This window comes from Ovis aries, chromosome 7 (genome assembly GCF_016772045.2).
Source record: "Ovis aries strain OAR_USU_Benz2616 breed Rambouillet chromosome 7, ARS-UI_Ramb_v3.0, whole genome shotgun sequence".
NCBI lineage: Eukaryota > Metazoa > Chordata > Mammalia > Artiodactyla > Bovidae > Ovis > Ovis aries.
Genome location: NC_056060.1, coordinates 27,104,180 through 27,120,221, shown reverse-complemented (window position 1 = coordinate 27,120,221; position 16,042 = coordinate 27,104,180). Strand labels below are relative to the sequence as shown.

Sequence of the window (16,042 nt, the reverse complement as noted above, 5' to 3'; positions counted from 1 at the left end):
CTATAACTCACTTGAAAGGCGCAATCTGCACTGGCTCTGCCTGAGGGTCTTTACACTGGGAAACCAGCCCCACTGGTGTCCTAGAGAAGAGGCAGGCAGAGGAGGTGAAGGCATGCTTATCAAGGGGATTTCTAGCTGTTGGAGAAAGCGATAGACTTCGAGACTCAGAAAGAACCTGGAAGAATTCTAATCAAACTCTTGGCTTTCCAAGGCAAAATCAGATCAACCTTAGGAAGTTTAAAGGGCTGATGTAGTGTCCCATGTAGAGTCACTTTCTCCTTTGTGCGTGCTTAGTCACTCAGTTGTGTCCCACTCTTTGCAGCCCCATGGACTACAGCCCGCCAGACTCCTCTGTCCACGGGGATTCTCAGGGCAAGAATACCAGAGTGCGTTGCTATGCCCTCCTCCAGGGGATCTTCCCACCCCAGGGATTGAACCCAGGTCTCCTGCATTGCAGGCAGATTCTTTACCATCTGAGCCACCAGGGAAGTCCTTTAGCCTGAGATAAGTCATTTGATGCAACTTTAAGTTCTCAGGTCCCTCAGATGGACACACCAGGGCTGGGCTTGCCCTCAGCTGTCATAAGCAGCTCTGGGAACTCATGTACTGCTTCTCCAGAGCCCATCCAGTGGTTGAAATCTTACCATTAAGAAATTTGGCTTTGGGGCTTCAAAATCTTTTGGTTATTATAGTTGGCATTTTCATCTAAATGCCTAGGTTTTCTTCATGGGAGTGGTAGCCAGCTAGCTGAGAAAGGCACCCAAGTGCGTAGGTGTGGAAGGGTGAGGGTGCAGAAGGCAGGACTCCAGACAGCTGGGAGGGCAGGTAGTACAGGTCAGGAGGCGAGAGGACATCAGAGGTTGACCTTATCTACTTTGCAAGTCTTCCGTGGCCCAGACCTGCCATCCTAGGGAACATGGCCTGCATCTCAAGTGTCCAGTGGCCTTTTGCCCTGGCACTGGGCCGGGGCTCAGGACACAGACCTTTTTGTTCCTACCTCTTATACCAAACCTCTAAGTCCACGTGCACCTTTAGTTCTCCCCTCTAATACTGTGGTCCCTGATAGCTGTTTCAGAAACGTGAATTGACAGTGAGCCAGGAAACAGATTACCTGAACACTCTGTTCTTCGAAACAGATAGATTGCCACATTCCTAAACTCAGTGAATTCACTTAAGATAAACAATTATTGAGGGCTGATGGGAAAGCTTCCCTGGAGGCTTTGGGGGCATTTCAGTCCTGAGTCTTGAGTGCAAACTGCCCCAGTCCAGGTTATTCTTTGTCTTTTGCTCTCTTTGGCTCCTAGCGTGAAACGCAGCAACTGCTACATGGTCTGGGGTGGGGACATCGTGGCTACATCCCAAAGAGCGAGTCGCAGCAATGTGGACCTGGAGATCGGCTGCCTTGTGGATCTGGCGATGGGCATGTTGTCCTTTTCAGCCAACGGGAGGGAACTTGGCACCTGCTACCAGGTAGGAGTGGCCTCGGGGACCATGACAGTGGCATCCCGGGCCCGGGTGCTCAGGGCTGTGCTCCTGTCTTCTGTGTGGTTGGCATCTTCACCACAACACATGGAGTTGACGTACCTACGTGGGCCAAGGCCATCTAGGAAAACAGACAAGAACAAAGTGACTTCATTTTGTTCAGAGAGGGAAAGATCTTATTTACTGGTTGATTGGAAATGCTGGTCATCTTTCTAGCAGATGAGAAGGCGTTTCTGTGGCGCTGGGCTCCGAAAGGCTAGTCGTTAATTCCATCCATATTTCCTGCGCAACGCTCACATTACCTACGCTGTAGAAGATGCGAAGTCTAAAAGGCCAACGGAGACACTCCTCGCTTCAAGAAACGTCTGTGCTCAAAATATAGACCTATAAAAACGGATTAATTTGTCAGGGAGTATTCCCTTTGCAAAAAAGGTTATTCTCATTCACTATGGCTTCTTTGCAGGGTCCTTAAAAAACTACATTTATATAAATAGTGTATCTCCCTCTTTCGCTGACTACAAACTGACAGAACTCCTTGGGGAAACTATCAACTATATACATGTAGGTTTACCTGTCATTAACCACAAGAAAGCTAATCTGCTTTAAGTTGGATTTTTCACCTTTGATGGCCAAGTAAGCTTGGGAAAAGCCACAAATTATATCTTCCTTTGGAAGTTTTGCAGTTTAAGTGTTAATACAGGAAAACTTTAAGAAATGGTTCAGAAAGAAACCTAGCCAACCATTTCTCATTTAATCAAGAAAGCTTTTTTTAAATTTAATAATTAGTAATATTCTATCAGCCCAGAGTTCTACAGAGCATACTACGAGAAAGGCTAAGTTAAGGAATTAAATATCTGTATTAAAACTTCTTGACACTTCAAAGGTAGAATGGAAAGCTTCCTATATGTATGGATAGAGTGTTATCCAAGTTCAGAGGAGGAGGAGTCTGCTTCCATGGAAAGTGGTCAAGAAAAATTTATTACAGAGAAATCTTGATTATGAAACAGAATACTTCCAGGTAGAGAGAGAGAGAGGCATGTACTTGGTTGAAAGAAGGGCACAAAAGCATAATGGAGATGAAGGCATAAGAGATGTTTATGTTTGAGGAATGATGGACAGATTAGAATGGGTAATGGTTGGTGATAACAAATTTGGAAAGGTAGGGAGGAATTAGGAAGCAATGAGGAACTCCGAAAGAGTTCTCAGGACAATGGCAAACAGTGTTGAGGGGAGCTCAGCCAACTGCTGCTGCTGCTGCTAAGTCACTTCAGTCGTGTTCGACTCTGCGACCCCATAGACGGCAGCCCGCCAGGATCCTCCGTCCCTTGGATTCTCCAGGCAAGAATACTGCAGTGGGTTGCCATTTCCTTCTGCAATGCATGCATGCATGCATGCTAAGTTGCTTCAGTCGTGTCCAACTCTGTGTGATCCCATAGACAGCAGCCCATCAGGCTCCTCCATCCCTTGGATCCTGGCAAGAGTACTGGAGTGGGTTGCCATTTCCTTCTCCAATGCATGCATGCATGCATGCTAAGTCACTTCAGTCGTGTCCGATTCTATGCAACCCTATGGACAGCAGCCCACCAGGCTTCTCTGTCCACAGGATTCTCTAAGCAAGAATACTGGAGTTGGTTGCCATTTCCTTCTCCAGCTCAGCCAAATACAGGAGATAAAAAGCTCTGCTGTAAATGGCTCCTGTGTCAATGGCTAAACCCCAGATTCCAGAATCAGCCCCAGGTTACAGCCTGCAGGCTGAAAAGCCGCTAGGCAGCCATTTGTCTGGCTTGTGGTTGAAGAGCAGGGGTCTGTAGCTGCCCCAAATCTGAAATGTTAAGTGATTGAAAACACAGGCAGAGCTCTTTATGGGGGCCAGGGACAGCCTGCCAGTGTGGCGGTCTTCCCCAGGACCTCCTGCAGTGGGTAGCCCCCTGCACACTACACTGGGGCTCTTCCTCTTCCTGGAAAGAAGTGGAATCATCACCACTACCCAGCAGCTGGGACCCCACCAACTGCTCCCAGAAAGCGGCCTTTGCAAATTCGGACTTTGAAGCAGAAAGTAGCGTACTGTTCTTCCAGTACTTTCTCATGATTCCACCTTCCCCTCCCCTCTTAAGTCCCCTGAGAGGAGGCTTATATACATTACTACCGTCCTTCAGAATCCATTAGCTTTTTTCCATTAACTTTTGAAATGAGTTTGACTAAAGGGTCCTCCCTGAGCTGCTGAGAGTTCCAAGACATCTAATCACATTTAAGGTCCCTAAATAAATAAATAAAACCCAACCCACGGCATTTGCAGCAGCAATGACTTGCCTGCTTCAGGAAAGAGCCTATGATGATAAGAAGATGTTACGACAAAGAGTAGATCCTGTGCCGTTTGTGTGCTATCTTTCACAGCAGTTCCTGGATGATGTGAAGCTGGTCAGTTTTCTGAGCTGCTAATTGGTATCTGCGCCCCAGAGTGGATGGTGTTACTCCACGTGTAAATCCTCATGACTCTGCTCAGGGCTTCCAACCAGCTCCCACCCTGGGGTGGGAATGGGGAGGAGGTCAGGGCTCTGAGCAGGGACCTCCAGAAACTTCCACACACCCAGCCCCCTTCTCATTCCTGGCGAGACAGTTAACGTGTCCAGCCATGTGTCTGGTCTCCCAGCCCTGGGATAATTGTTATTCTGCAGTTGTAGCCATTTTCATTTTTCAATTATCTTGAGCAGAGCAGGGTAGTAATATTTATACACTGGCTTTCCGTTCAGAAAGGACCAGTAACCAAAATAATAAGTGAGGGATTCTCTCCAAGGTTTCCAGACCTCCCCATTAAATACTGCTACACAATCTGAAAAGCTTTTTCTGTCTCACTTAATGTAATCATGGGAGAAATGAGAAATAAAATGTATGTTCAAGAGATAGTCCTCACTTACTGCCATCCCAGCCGCACAGCTCTGCGAGCAGAGGCCAGCTATAAGATTCAGATTTACGAGAGGGGTTACCTTTCAATTCAGGCTGTTACCTACGCCCTGACCTTCACACATGATTAGAGATAGAATGTCCATCACTGCAAAGACAAAGTAGATCAGCCAGCGATAAAAAGTACCTTAAACACAAAGGGAAGAAAGTCCATGGCACTTCGTGGCAGCCTCACATCTGGACTCGCTGCTTATTCTGTCTGCTTATTCTGTCAGGCTGCAGTACCCCCTTCCAGAACATAAGCTCCTTGAGGGCGGGGGCTGCCTCCCCTGGCGGGTTCACTCCTGTATCCCTGCACATGAGACTGTGGTACCTGGCACCCAGGGAGTGCTTGCTAAGCATTTGTTATCAAACCGACCAACTTGGCTGGGAACCCACTAGATTTTTAGTTGCTGCCTAACAAATTACCACAGAATTAGCAGCTTCAAGTAGCATCCGTTTATCATTTCACGGTTTTGTAGATTTGACTGGGTTCTCTGCCCAGGTCCACACAAGGCCAAAATCAAGGTGTCAGCCGGACTGAGCTGGCTCTGTCCTGAGGCTCTGGGCAACCTCCCTTGCAAGCTCCTTCATGTCGTCAGCAGGACCCAGTTGTGGCTGTGGGCAGAGGTTCCGAGGTCCCCACTTCCTTGGTGGCTGACCCCTCTCTGCTCCCAGAGGTGCCCGCATTCCTTCCCACGTGGTCCCTTCCATCCTTAAAGCCAACAAGGGCACACCTGGTTCTTCTCATGCTTTGACTCTCTGATTTTCCCTTCTGCCCCCAGCAAGAGAAAACACTTGGTTTTAAGAATTTGTGCAATTGGATTAGGCCCACAAGGCCATTGTCTCTATCTTAAGGTCAGCTTGTTAGTAGCCTTGCTAACAGAATCAGTTTTGCCCCATGACATCCAGGATCACAGGACTAACCGAGGGGTCAGGAGGGCTGTCTAGGATATTCCATTTACCACACCATCAGTTGCAGTTTCTTTCCTTATGGACACCCATCAGGTGCTCACACTTTGTGTTCTTATTTTAGTGATTGAAGAAAAGTTTCCATTGTACATTATGGTGGGAATGTACTCTGAGGGTAGAAATAAACCAACCCCAGAGCATCCATCCTACATGCTTTCAAGGACCTCCTCTCTGCAGGGAAGTTTGAGGAGGACCCTGCCATTTGACTGGGTAGCTTATGACATTTGCAGGGATCATTCCTGAGGGACCTAAAAATGTGCCACCTTCTTTAGCCTGTCACTCCCCATCATGGTACTATTTAGTTCAGCATCAGAAATCTCTGAGTGAGTGCATTGCTCTCTCTTCCACCTGGCTGATTCAGGCAAAGTTTTCTCACCCACCAGACCTCTGCTTGCTTCAAGCTGCAATGACTTGAGAGGCACACATTGTTCTAGACTGTTACCTGTTAGAGTATTTGAGAAATCTGGGGCCAGCCTAAAGATGACTCTTGCCTTGTGACCAAAGTAGCACAGCAGCAAATCAGAATTTCCCGTTTGTGTCTCTCACCCATAAACCCAGATCCTGGCACAAAGCAGGTATGAGATAGGCACTAAATAACTGTTAAATGTTCTCAGCAAAGCTTATTTTAGACATAGCCTAAGCAGTTCTCAGAGAAGGCAATGGCACCCCACTCTAGTACTCTTGCCTGGAAAATCCCATGGACAGAAGAGCCTGGAAGGCTGCAGTCCATGGGATCGCTGAGGGTCGGACATGACTGAGTGACTTCACTTTCACTTTTCACTTTCATGCACTGGAGAAGGAAATGGCACCTCACTCCAGTGTTCTTGCCTGGAGAATCCCAGGGATGGGGGAACCTGGTGGGCTGCCATCTATGGGGTTGCACAGAGTTGGACACGACTGAAACGACTTAGCAGCAGCAGGCAGTTCTAGCAGCTCCGTCCCTACCTATTAGTTTTACTAGCATCATCCTTTCATAATCATCCAGAGGTACCTGAAGCATCAGGTATAAAGCAACTGTCTTATCTGAAATGTGAGCTCACTGCAGTGTGCTTGAATGCCATATGCTGGGAACAAGCCTGGTATTTAACCAGTCTGGCCTCTTCATCATAAGCCAACAGCTCTGAACCAGACAATCCTTTAAGTCACTTCCAGTCTTAAAAATGTGTTTATAAATATTATGTCTAAATGCATTGAGGAAGTTTATTATTTACAGGAAGCCTGTAACAAATATCCTGGCAGAAAGGAAAATCACTGTACTCATTTTCTATTGCCTCATAACAAATTACCACAAACTCAGTGACTTAAAGGGCCTCCCAGGTGACTCAGATGGTAAAGAATCTGCCTGCAGTGCAGAAGACCCAGGTTCAGTCCCTGCGTCGGGAACATCCCCCTGGAGAAAAGAATGCAACCCTCTCTAATATTCTTGTCTGAAGAATTCCATGGACGGAGGAGCCTGGCGGGCTATAGTCCATGGAGTCGCAAAGAGTCAGACACAACTGAGCAACTAACACTTTCACTTTACTTTAGTGACTTAGAAGCATTCATTCATTGTCCCATGGTGTCCATGGGTCAGGAGTCAGGACACAATTTATCTAGGTCCCAAGCTCAGCATCTCCCAAGGCTGCAGTCAAGTTGTCAGCCAGGCTGCATTCTTTTCTGGAGCTTAGGGTCCTTTTCTAAGTTCATGTAGTTGTTGGCAGAAATTCAGTTGCTTGCATTTGTAAAACTCAGGTTCCATTTCTTGCTGGCTGAAGCCAGGAGCTTACCACTTTCAGCCCCATGAAACCCCCTAGAACTCCTTGCCACATGGCCCTCTCAAAACATGGCAGCTTACTTCTCTAAGGCTATCTGAAGCAACTTCTCCAGTCTGCTGAAATGGAATCGTCTGTATAATACAACCAATCAAGGGAGTGGCAATCCTTTAGCTTTTGCCATATCCTGTTTGCTGGAAACAAGACACAAATTCTACAAGAGGCGACTGTACAGGGGAGTAACTCACTGGGGGACACTTTTAGGGTATGTCCACAACACCCAGAAGCCCTAACTTGATGGGTCTGGAGAGTTGTAAGCACATCCTACTGTGTGAATTGCTTAGGCTGCCGTCTGTGGGGTTGCACAGAGTTGGACACAACTGAAGCGACTTAGCAGCAGCAGCAGCAAAGGACTTTAGTTGGTGGGATTAAAGTCGTATTTCTTCTTCTGTGGTTCTCCAAGTCTGATCAAAAGCTCCACATCAAAGTAAATAAGTGATAAATGAAGCCCTCGATGTCATAAACATATCACATGCCTCATCTAAACACCAGCTAAAAGGCAGTTGGTGAATCTCACACTATTTAATATAAGAAGTAAAATCATGAGTGAGGAAGGGGTGGAGAGAAGTCTAGAGGAGCCAAGTGAGGAGGAGAGGTTTTGAGGGAGGAGACAGGCTCTGGGGGCAGCTTCTTCATGGAAGCACCAGCGGTCCTTGCCTGCAAAGTTGGCTCTCGAGTGGGGGCAATTCTCCCTTCAGGGACATCTGACCATCTCTGGAGACATTTTGGATTGTCATGACCGTAGTGGGGTGGAGAGTACTACTGACATGTTAGTACGTAGAGGCCAGGGATGCTGGTAACTACAAGGCACAAGACAGCTCTCACACAGAGACTTACCCAGCCCAAACCATCAGTAGGACCGAGGTTGGGACATTCTGCTATAATTCCGCCAGGCTTGCTTGACCAACGCCATGTGCCTTCAGAAAGAATGCTGAAGTCACCTCACTGCCCTAACTCGTCACCTCCCATGGGCAGGAGTAATGCATGATGGTGCTCCCTGAGGGCCAGGAGTCTCCTTGTGAAGAGCAAGTACCCTACCTTGTTCTGTGAGCAGACCACGCACAGCCTCTGGTGGGCAGATGGTAGCTCCTGCCTGTGACTGCCCTCCTGTGCGCTGGAGAAAGCTGCTGGCTTCTCAGTTACCTGAGAGGGAAAATAAAAGGATGTGAGATCACTCAGCCCTGAGTGGAGAGAGGAGTACTGAAGTTAGGAACAGTGACAGTAGCTACCAGTAGGCACCGGGTCTCTGGGAATTTCTGAACAGTGCCCCGTGAGCAGCCAGTTAGCTTTCCTCTTTCCCCTCAAGTTAGAATGAGGGCATTGATTGAAACACTCATGACTCAGCCCCCTAGGATTTTATAATTCTGGGAAAACCTCTGGATTTGTGTTGGTTTCCAGGTGGAGCCCAATACCAAAGTGTTTCCAGCCGTCTTCCTGCAGCCCACAAGCACCTCTCTGTTTCAATTTGAACTTGGGAAGCTGAAGGTATTTATCTGTCCCTTGTCTAATGGCTATACATAAGAAGATGCACAGGTCATTATGAGGAGATGCTCAGGCATGAGGAAACCAGGAAATCTGTGACCTCCTCCTTCTCAAATGCCCCCCTCTACAAACCTCTACACGTCCATGTGAAATTCATGCGGCAGAACATAGGTTCCCACTTTCCCCTTCTCCCACTTCTTTTGGGTTCCAAAAGGATTAATGGGTGCTCCTATAACCCATTATGTCAGGTCTTTATTAGTGCTGGAAAAGCCCTCATTGGTCCCTGGACGCATTCTCTCTCTCTGATGTACAGTTCACTTTAATGTATGGCTCACTGTTGCTTATTGTGGGCCCAGTGGAGTGTGCAGTCACTGAGCATCTCTGAATTGCATGTGTCTGACGCCTTTCTGCCTTGCCCCAGAATGCCATGCCCCTGTCGGCAGCCATATTTAAGAGTGAAGAGAAGAACCCCATCCCGCAGTGCCCGCCACGGCTGGATGTCCAAACCATCCAGCCTGTGCTCTGGAGCCGCATGCCCAGCAGCTTCCTGAAGGTGGAGACGGAGAGGGTGAGCGAGCGCCATGGCTGGGTGGTGCAGTGCCTGGAGCCCCTACAGATGATGGCACTCCACATCCCGGAAGAGAACAGGTAGTACAGGGGCCCATGGCGGAAGAGGAGGGGCCAGGAGGTGGGGAGGCGGAGGCAGGACCCAGGAAGCCCGGGAGGGAAGCGGGAACGTCCTCACTGGCCAAGGTCCAGGATGGTTGCTGATTGCCCAGAAGGGTGGGTTTCTTTTCTCTTTCCCTTCCCCATTTTAACTGTTCACTCAGAAACAGGAGGAGGATATTCACGATGATGTGCCAGCCATGGGGCTTTCACTGTAGCCCTGAGTTCTGCACTCAGGGACATTTCCATGCCTTAAATTTTAAAAAGCATGGTTCAGGAATCTGTTATGATGGCAATACTGGGAAGAATGAGGCAAGCCTAGATTGCTTGGAGAACCAAGAATCAGGCTCCTGGCCCCCCTCCTCATTAAGAGATGCTCCTGTTTTATGGCTTGGGTTCAGTTGAGTGCTGCCACTTGCTGTTTGTGGCTCTTGAGTGATCTACTGATACACCCCAGGCTTCAGTCTCCTCATCAATACAGTGAGATCAATGCTTACTAAATGGATTGCTGGGAGGGAAGAAAGGAAGTTGTGTAGGTAAAATCGAGTTCAGTTTCAGTTCAGTTTAGTCACTCAGTCGTGTCTAACTCTGCGACCCCATGGACTGCAGCACACCAGGCCTCCCTATCCATCACCAACTCCCAGAGCTTACTCAGACTCATGCCCATTGAGTCCGTGATGCCATCTAACCATCTCATCCTCTGTCATTTCCTTCTCCTCCCACCTTCAATCTTTCCCAGCATCAAGGTCTTTTCAAATGAGTTAGCTCTTCGCATGAGGTGGCCAAAGTATTGGAGTTTCAGCTTCAGTGTCAGTCCTTCCAATGAATATTCAGGACTGATTTCCTTTAGGATGGACTGGTTGGATCTCCTTGCAGTTCAAGGGACTCTCACACGTATTATCCAACACCACAGTTCAAAAGCATCAATTCTTCAGTGCTCAGCTTTCTTCATAGTCCAACTGTCACATCCATACATGACTACTGGAAAAGACATAGTCTTGACTAGATGGACCTTTGTTGATAAAGTAATGTCTCTGCTTTTTAATATGCTATCTAGGTCAGTCATAACTTTCCTTCCAAGGAATAAGCATCTTTTAATTTCATGGCTTTAGTCACCATCTGCAGTGATTTTGGAGCCCCCCAAAATAAAGTCTGACACTGTTTCCACTGTTTCCCCATCTATTTCCCATGAAGTGATGGGATTGGATGCCATGATCTTAGTTTTCTGAATGTTGAGCTTTAAGCCAAATTTTTCACTCTCCTCTTTCACTTTCATCAACAGGCTGTTTAGTTCTTCTTCACTTTCTGCCATAAGAGTGGTGTCATCTGCATATCTGAGGTTATTGATATTTTTCCCAGCAATCTTGATTCCAGCCTGTGCTTCATCTAGCCCAGCATTTCTCATGATGTACTATGCCTATAAGTTAAATAAGCAGGGTGACAGTATACATCCTTGATGTACTCCTTTTTCTATTTGGAACCAGTCTGTTGTTCCATGTCCAGTTCTAACTGTTGCTTCCTGACCTGCATATAGGTTTCTCAAGAGGCAGGTCAGGTGGTCTGTATTCCCATCTCTTTCAGAATTTTCCACAGTTTCTTGTGATCCACACAGTCAAAGGCTTTGGCATAATCAATAAAGCAGAAATAGATGTTTTTCCGGAACTCTCTTGCTTTTTTGATGATCCAGCAGATGTTGGAAATTTGATCTCTGGTTCCTCTGCCTTTTCTAAAACTAGCTTGGACATCTGGAAGTTCACATATTGTTGAAGCCTGGCTTGAAGAATTTTGAGCATTACTTTACTAGTGTGTGAGATGAGTGAGTTCAGTTTATGGACATAGAATTAAGTTTTATTTTTGTAAATGTTATTACCCCTTGATCACTTAGACAGAAAAAAAGATGGAGGGCAGAACTACGTTGACATCCATGTAGCTCCCACTTAGGTATTCCACTGGGTCGTGGACAGCAAGAGCAGCACAGGCACTTGTAAGGAAGGAGCAGAAAGGAGTCCTGCCAAGTAAGCTAACTGCAAAGGGTCCTCAGGTTCTCAGTGAGAAGACAAAATGGAAAAATCTAAGCAGAGATCAGAGCCTGTGCCCTGGACCCCCCACACCCATACACAGCTAAAGATTGCTACAGCCAGGATGGGGAAAGTGAACTGACAACACCAGCTCACCTCAGGTTGGAAAGTCTTTCCTCTCTGGACAAGAGTCCAGGCATGTGTTTGTTTTCAGGAAAGGGAAATCCCTATGGCTGATGGTAAATTAGAGATTACATAGATGAGGCAGATGGTAGATTGATGGAGAGCTTTAACTACATGTTCTTCAAGGGCAGAGGATGTCCTTGAGCCTACAAATAAGAAGGCAGAGTCACCTGGCATGGACCTGATGAATGTTTTCAGTATTGAGGTTTGGACATTTCCCTAATGTTGAGGACTTGGATATTTGGTAAGCTAGTGTCTTCTTTTGGAGAAGGCAATGGCACCCCACTCCAGTACTCTTGCCTGGAAAATTCCATGGATGGAGGAGCCTGGTGGACTACAGTCCATGGGGTTGCTAAGAGTCGGAGACAACTGAGCAACTTCACTTTCAGTTTTCACTTTCATGCATTGGAGAAGGAAATGGCAACCCACTCCAGTATTCTTGCCTGGAGAATCCCAGGGACGGCGGAGCCTGGTGGGCTGCCATCTATGGGGTCACACAGAGTCGGACACTACTGAAGCGACTTAGTAGTAGTAGTAGTGTCTTCTTTAACTCTTTCAGATTTTTGAGACCTTTATAGTTAGAAATAGTGGATTATCAAGAGCTGGGATATGGACCAGAACTGCAAGAGGAATAATAACCTATAAGACCTCTATCTGCTCTGCCTTCGTTGGGGGAAATCTGGGGATTCCTATAGTGAGCACTCTGTTGAATCCTGGCATGTGGATTCACACAGAGGAAATTCACATTTCCTCCACATGGAGCAGTTGATTACTTTTCTGTTCCTCAGGTGTGTGGATATCCTGGAGCTCTGCGAGCAGGAGGACCTCATGCGGTTCCATTACCATACGCTGAGACTCTACAGCGCCTTGTGTGCCCTGGGAAACAGCCGGGTGGCCTACGCCCTGTGCAGCCATGTGGACCTCTCCCAACTCTTCTATGCCATTGACAACAAGTACCTCCCTGGCCTCCTGCGCTCAGGCTTCTATGACCTGCTTATCAGCATCCACCTGGCCAGCGCTAAGGAGAGGAAGCTGATGATGAAGAATGAGTACATCATCCCCATCACCAGCACCACCAGGAAAATCCGCCTGTACCCGGATGAGTCCAAGAGGCATGGGCTCCCTGGGGTGGGCCCGAGAACGTGCCTCAAGCCAGGGTTCAGGTTCTCCACCCCCTGCTTCATCACCACCAATGAGGAGCACCAGAAGCAGAGCCCCGAGATTCCCTTGGAGCTTCTCAAGACGAAGGCGCTGGGCATGCTGACGGAGGCAGTGCAGTGCAGCGGGGCTCACATCCGGGACCCTGTCGGGGGGTCTGTGGAGTTCCAGTTTGTGCCTGTGCTGAAGCTCATCGGAACCCTGCTGGTCATGGGGGTGTTTGATGATGATGACGTTCGGCAGATCCTCCTCCTCATCGATCCCTCTGTGTTTGGGGAGCACAGTGGGGAGACGGAGGAGGGAGCAGAGAAGGAGGAGGTGACGCAGGTGGAGGAGAAGGCTGTGGAGGCTGGGGAAAAGGCCAGCAGGGAGGCTCCCATCAAAGGCTTGTTGCAGACCCGATTACCGGAGTCCGTCAAGCTGCAGGTAACCCAGGGCAGCCAGCATCCTGCCTTTGAAAAGAACTAGGGAGGGAGACAGGGCAGCCTGGTGATGGGGATTGGACTGTGGACATGGGCCTGAATGTGGAGTGGAGCAGAGAGAGAGAGAGGGAGAGCACTCCTGGTCCTGCTTGTTTCTGAGCTGGAAGGTACTCTCTAGTGAAAGTGAAAGTGTTAGTTGCTCAGTCATGTTCAACTGTTTGCTGCGCCAAGGACTGTAGCCTGCCAAGCTCCTTTCTCCATGGGATTTCCCAGGCAAGAACAGTGGAGTGGGTTGCCATTCCCTTCTTCAGGGGTTCTCTCTGACCCAGGGATCAAACCCAGGTCTTCTGCTTTGCAGGCAGCTTCTTTACTGTCTGAGCTACCAAGTCTTCTAAACCAAAATGAGAATACCAGCCCTCATCAATAAGGCGCCTGCTTTAGAATTGTTTTTCTGGTACCAGTGATAGATTTTCCCTGATCTTATCTCCTACTCCTTGGGACTAAAGGGTTTGTTGGTGAGATCTTGTCTAGAGACAGGGAGGAGCCTTTGGCTGTGGAATTGACCAAAGGAACTGGGTTATAGGATGGCCACACACATCGCCTACTCTCATGCATTGCCATACCCTGATCACCAGGCTGATGTGGGCCTGTTATACTGGCATTCAAAGAAAATGCCATCTGAGCTAAGAGTCCTACTCACTTAGAGTTGCCCCCTTGGCATCACCTGAGGAACCTCAGTATTTCTCAAAACATAGTCTTACTAGACATGAGCTAGCATCAGTGATGTACTGGGGATGATGGTGACTTTGTCTTTTCAGCATTGAGAAAACAGAAATGAAAAGAAATAAAGGAGAAATTGACATAGTGCTGTAAATCAATTGTACTTCAATAATTGGGGAGGGAAGAGGGAGGGGGGTTCAGGATGGGGAACACGTGTATACCTGTAGCAGATTCATGTTGATGTATGGCAAAATCAATACAATATTGTAAAGTAATTGACCTCCAATTAAAATAAATAAATTTATATTTTAAAAAAAAAAACATTTTTTAAAGAGTAAAAAAAAGGAAAAATGGAGGAGAGGAGTTTGTCTTAGAGGAGTGAGCCTGGTCCAGGCATCCCTGGATTTTAATTCCTGCTCCTTGGCCACTTACTAGCTGAATGAATTTGCCAAGTTAGTAGCTCATCAGTCTTAGCTTTATGATTTGTAAAATGTGGATGATGATATAATAAAACATAATATTAAAATGTTTTATAAACTATAATTTGAAATATATTTAGTATAAAATATATTATAAAAAGTAATCTGCACTTAAGTTCTCTTATCCAATGTGGTGGTGGTGATTTCATCAAAGCCTTAAATATAGAGCAGAAGCATAACAAATTTCCCATATGTACCTTAAACATTTTATTAAAATGTGCTATTCTGGTGGAGGGCCAAGACCTTTTCTTTAATGTGAGTCCCTGACTGGCACATAGAGTTCTCTCCTCCATGGATGTTACCTGTCATGAACCATCTATGATTGCCAGTCTAGGGTCTTTAAGGTACTGTGAGATCTAGAGGTAATCAAAAGCAAGCTGAGTGCAAAATGCTTCTGGATGTTTATGATTTTCCTAATTTTTTATACTTGTCTAACAGTCAATTTTAGCATTTTGTTTTTTTTAAAAAAAAAAAAAACTTGCCTTTCTCAGATGCTCCCTAGTCACTCAACTTCATTTTCCTATTTTATTGACCCACGTGACTTTAAATGGTAATTAAAGTAGAATGGGTGTAAGAGATGGGTCCCAGTTTACCTGGTGGGAGCAGAGGCTGTCCTGCTGGGCGACAACACCCCATCACCAGGGGCCTTGCCTGTGCCCAGACACGCCAGAGGGTGCTCCTTAGTCATATGTGTGGTGTTAAGTGGAGATGGGTGAATAGAACTTCTGCTTTAGTAAAAATATGCAAAAAACACATAAGGTATGGCAAGTGCCTGGCACAGTTTCTGGCAAATAGCTGGTGCTCAGTAAGCTACAGCTGTTGTTTTTCTTATTAGTATAAATTCTAATATGATAAGATTAGCTATAGCAATCCTGATAAATTGATCAAACAGTGCCGATAAGCAAAAGGAATGAAAGATTCTGAGAGAAACCAAAGACTCACTTACCCATCACCTAGAAGCAGAAGATGTCAGGAAAGAGACTCAGTCCTCAGATGGTGGTCTCTGTACTGAGCATAGAGCCCTAGGAGAACACTCTCCTACATGTCTACTCTGTCTACACAGGCAGACGTGCTCTGTGTCTAATGAGCTCATTTTCCTGTTGCAGTTCTGGTCTCAGCAGTGAAGAACTGGGCTCTAGGTTCAAATACTAATCAGAGTCATCCAGTAATAGCCAGCTTGGACTCCAGTAATAGCTCTGTGGTTACTGTGTAACACTGGGCAAGTTCCTCAAATTGTCTAAGCCTCAGTGTTGCCATCTGTAGATTGGGAATGATAATTGCATCACCAGTGGACATGAAGTTTTATTATATTCTCACGTGTGTACACTTTTACAGATGTGTGAGCTGCTCAGCTATCTCTGTGACTGTGAGCTGCAGCACCGGGTGGAGGCCATTGTGGCCTTCGGTGACATCTATGTCTCCAAGCTCCAGGAAAATCAGAAGTTCCGCTACAACGAGCTCATGCAGGCCCTGAACATGTCTGCGGCCCTGACCGCCCGGAAGACCAGGGAGTTCCGCTCACCCCCACAGGAACAGGTGAGAACCTTCCAGCCTGTTCCTAGGGAAGAACTGCACCCTCTGGAGCAGGGTACACACAGCCTTTATGTGAAAGGGGGTGGGCAGCCATGAGAGCTAAGGGAGATGGAAAGACCCCAGCCAGCACCAGCAGACAGGCTAGTCCTGGGCTGAGCTGATAAGCATCTGCCAGG

At 47.1% G+C, this 16,042-nt stretch overlaps 1 protein-coding gene across 1 annotated transcript in view; it reads left to right on the top strand.

Annotated features, from left to right (window-relative positions):
* Nucleotides 1-16,042, top strand: part of RYR3 (ryanodine receptor 3) — a 576,153-nt gene that overhangs the window by 377,850 nt on the left and 182,261 nt on the right. Inside the window, exons 32-36 of the mRNA XM_060419037.1 lie at nt 1,305-1,470; nt 8,604-8,690; nt 9,109-9,335; nt 12,343-13,138; nt 15,669-15,869. Coding sequence (XP_060275020.1) covers nt 1,305-1,470; nt 8,604-8,690; nt 9,109-9,335; nt 12,343-13,138; nt 15,669-15,869 — 1,477 coding nt within the window. The remainder of the gene's footprint in view (nt 1-1,304; nt 1,471-8,603; nt 8,691-9,108; nt 9,336-12,342; nt 13,139-15,668; nt 15,870-16,042) is intronic.